The sequence below is a fragment of the Mus caroli genome, chromosome 6 (assembly GCF_900094665.2).
Source record: "Mus caroli chromosome 6, CAROLI_EIJ_v1.1, whole genome shotgun sequence".
NCBI lineage: Eukaryota > Metazoa > Chordata > Mammalia > Rodentia > Muridae > Mus > Mus caroli.
In genome coordinates, this window is record NC_034575.1 from 129729751 (window position 1) to 129733385 (window position 3635).

At 34.4% G+C, this 3635-nt stretch overlaps 1 protein-coding gene across 1 annotated transcript; it reads left to right on the plus strand.

Moving 5' to 3' along the window:
- Positions 1-2410: 2410 nt before the first annotated feature.
- Positions 2411-3298, plus strand: LOC110297074 (taste receptor type 2 member 120). Its single transcript, XM_021165862.1, has one exon. The coding sequence runs from the start codon at positions 2411-2413 to the stop codon at positions 3296-3298; it is 888 nt and encodes a 295-aa protein (XP_021021521.1).
- Positions 3299-3635: the final 337 nt, after the last annotated feature.

Sequence of the window (3635 nt, forward strand, 5' to 3'; positions counted from 1 at the left end):
TGGCATCAGTAATAGTGTCAGGGTTTGCTGCCTGCTGATGGGATGGATCCCAAGTTGGGCTGGTCACTGTAGGGCCTTACCTTAAATCTCTGCTTCATTTTGTCCCTGAATTTCTTTTAGACAGGCCAATTTAGATCAAAAAAATTGAAGGTAGATTAGATAGAATTACTCCAAGATATTTTTGTATTTATGGCTATTATTATTTAAATCGAAGACCCAGGCATACTCCCATACAATAATGGCCACTTGGATTTTGACAAAGAACCCAAAACTATACAATGGAACAAAGAAAAAAAATCAACAAATGTTGTTTATCTAACTGGGTTTCTGCTTGTAAAAGAATGCAAATAGATCCATATCTATCACTTTGCACAAAACTCAAATACAAGTGGATCAAAGACATCAAACATAAAATCAGATTTACTAAACCCAACACAGCTATTAGAATGTAACATGAATGAATAGGTTAATTAATAAAAATGAAAAATATAGCAAACACACCATTTATCTAAATATATTCAATAAACAGATTATCATCAAGCAACATGTTTATTTTCTGCAAATAGAATAAACATATTGTGGTATGTATTTGACAACAAGTGCTTGCATTCCTACCATAATGTTTGTTACTCAAACACATACAAAGAATTAAAGATAGTCTGAACATTCTTACCAAGCCTGTGTGTACACAGAGGGAGAGAGAGAGAGAGAGGGAGACAGAGACAGACAGAGAGATAGAGACAGAGACAGAGACAGACAGAGAGATAGAGACAGAGACACAGAGACACAGAGAGAAAGGCGCACACACACAAAAAGAATTAATGAATCTAAACCTGGTAACCTAGATATGATCATTGGAGCACAGTGTTCTTATTCTGAGGGATTAAGAAATATGTAAACTGGCCTTCCATCTGAAGTGGTGGATTTAATGTATTTGATGTAAAATAACTTTTATTTTATTCTTTATTAATTGGCTGAAAATTTAAAGAAATATTCTAAATTAGGACAGATTGTATATTAGTCATATTCCTCAGCAGAAAACTGTAAGATCTCTTTCTTGTTTAAGCATAAATCCAGACACCAACGTGTAGCTTTATAAGTCCATTCAAAATAAGAGTGCGGAATATAACAGCAATGCCACTGAGAGCATTATGCCAGAAGAGGATATCAGCTATGCTGGAGCTAGGGTTACAGGTGGTTTTGGATGTGGCTCTTAGCTATAACTTGCAGCCCTTAGCTTTTTATAACTTATAGCCCTTAACTTCAGCCATTGCACATTCTATTTTTATTGAGATAGTGTCTAAGTGTATAATTCCATTATTGCACTTTCACTACGCTCCCCTCCACTTTATCTGTGCTGGGATCACATTGTGAAATTTTATCTGGTTGTTTTTGGTTTCAGACATTTTGACTGAGGAAATGGACTTTCATTTTTACTTAAAAATGGAAAGAATATTCTTGAATTGGATAAAATATTAGAAACTTTCAAATCATTTTAATCAAACAATTAATACTTGAAACTAATGTGAGCTCAAGGTTAATGTTTGTGAAGCTCTGCATGAAAGTTTTAAAACAATAAGATTGGGATGAATAGAGAGAGAATGAGATCTATAACCCTAGATGTCATCCCAAAGGTACTTTTTACATTTTGAAGACCACAGTATAATAATGTTTTCATCCATGAAGTAACCATATATGTGTGTGCATGTGTGTGTGTGTGTGTACATTTTGCATTTTAAGATGTTTGTGCTCTTATGAGCTGTTAAGAGTAAATGTACACACAAGTGTTAGTTATTACAGGGCAGTTTTCAAGGAATTTTGGCCTCGTTGATGCTCATCAGAAAACCATGGATTTTTTTGAGATGGGAATTTGAGATTCTTTATTCATGAACTTGAACAAAAATGCACGTGTCCATAGTGGGTAATAATTCTAGATGGGCTGTTTCATATAATGACTGGAACTCCCTACATGCTCCACGTCTTGAGTTCTAAAATTTCACTAACAAATTTTTGGCTACCATAAATAATGAAGGTTTAAAGAAAGAACAACATTTGAAGCAATGGACCAGAATTCCTCTTTATTTGACTGTTAGCAAATTGGAATGCAGCATCCTTTCAAGAGAGGCACTGAAATATACCAGTCTATGGCAGAGAGTAAAAAAGTATGCAATTGGAGACATTATGGTAATATAAATTTCCATTAAAAATGAGACTGCATTCACCTATTATTATAACACATTACTATTCTGCTCAACACAGAGTTAAAAAGAAACAAGAACTCTTGTATACATTCAGTTATTCACAAGTATAATTATGTTCACATATTTAAAAAAACTGAATCATAATCTGTGAATTGAGCCTTGCTTTTTTTGTTCTCTCTCTTTTTATTCTTTTCGTTTTGACAGACACAATGAATTTGGTAGAAGGGATTGTCACCATCATAATGATGACAGAATTTCTCTTAGGAAACTGTGCCAATGTCTTCATAATCATAGTGAACTTCATCGACTGTGTGAAGAGAAGAAAGATCTCCTCAGCTGATCGAATTATAACTGCTCTTGCCATCTTCAGAACTGGTTTGTTGTGGGCAATGTTAACGAACTGGCATTCATATGTGTTTACTCCAGACACGGACAATTTACAAATGAGAGTTTTCGGTGGAATTACCTGGGCTATAACCAACCATTTTACCACTTGGCTTGGGACCATACTGAGCATGTTTTATTTATTCAAGATAGCCAATTTTTCCAACAGTCTATTTCTTCATCTAAAAAGAAAACTTGACAATGTTCTTCTTGTGATTTTCCTGGGATCTTCTCTGTTTTTGGTTGCATATCTGGGGATGGTGAACATCGAGAAGATTGCTTGGATGAGTATTCATGAGGGAAATGTGACCATAAAGAGCAACCTGACGCATGTAATAAGCATCACAAATATGCTTCTCTTCAGTCTGATAAACATTGTACCATTTGGTATATCACTGAACTGTGTTCTGCTCTTAATCTATTCCCTAAGTAAACATCTCAAGAATATGAAATTCTATGGCAAAGGATGTCAAGATCAGAGCACCATGGTCCACATAAAGGCCTTGCAAACTGTGGTCTCCTTTCTCTTGTTATATGCCACATACTCTTCCTGTGTAATTATATCAGGTTGGAGTTTGCAAAATGCACCAGTCTTCCTATTTTGTGTGACAATTGGATCCTTCTACCCAGCAGGTCATTCTTGTATCTTGATTTGGGGAAACCAGAAGCTTAAACAGGTCTTTCTGTTGTTTCTGAGACAGATGAGATGCTGACTGAAAAAATGAAAGTCTCCCTGTCTTTAGATAAACAACAGTGTCATGTACACATAGAACATGTATACTGGAAGTAATATAGATAAATATTAGATGAATATAAGTAGGCATAAAGATTTGAAAGAGACAATTTATATAACAGTAATGAACCTCATTTCCTATAATTCTTTTAAGAAAAAAATGAAAGATGTTTTTAGAAGCTAAAAACAGATTTTACCCCTTTTAGGCTATTGCTCTTCTGTTAATCTTAAAACATTATAAGGGCAATGAATTGTCCCTCATTTCTTCGTTTTATATATTCAAATTTATTTTAATCTCATCCAAAGAAGATTCTGAC

Coding starts and splice junctions, on each gene's coding strand:
- LOC110297074 (XM_021165862.1), top strand. CDS start 2,411: ATGAATTTGGTAGAAGGGATTGTCACCATCATAATGATGACAGAATTT.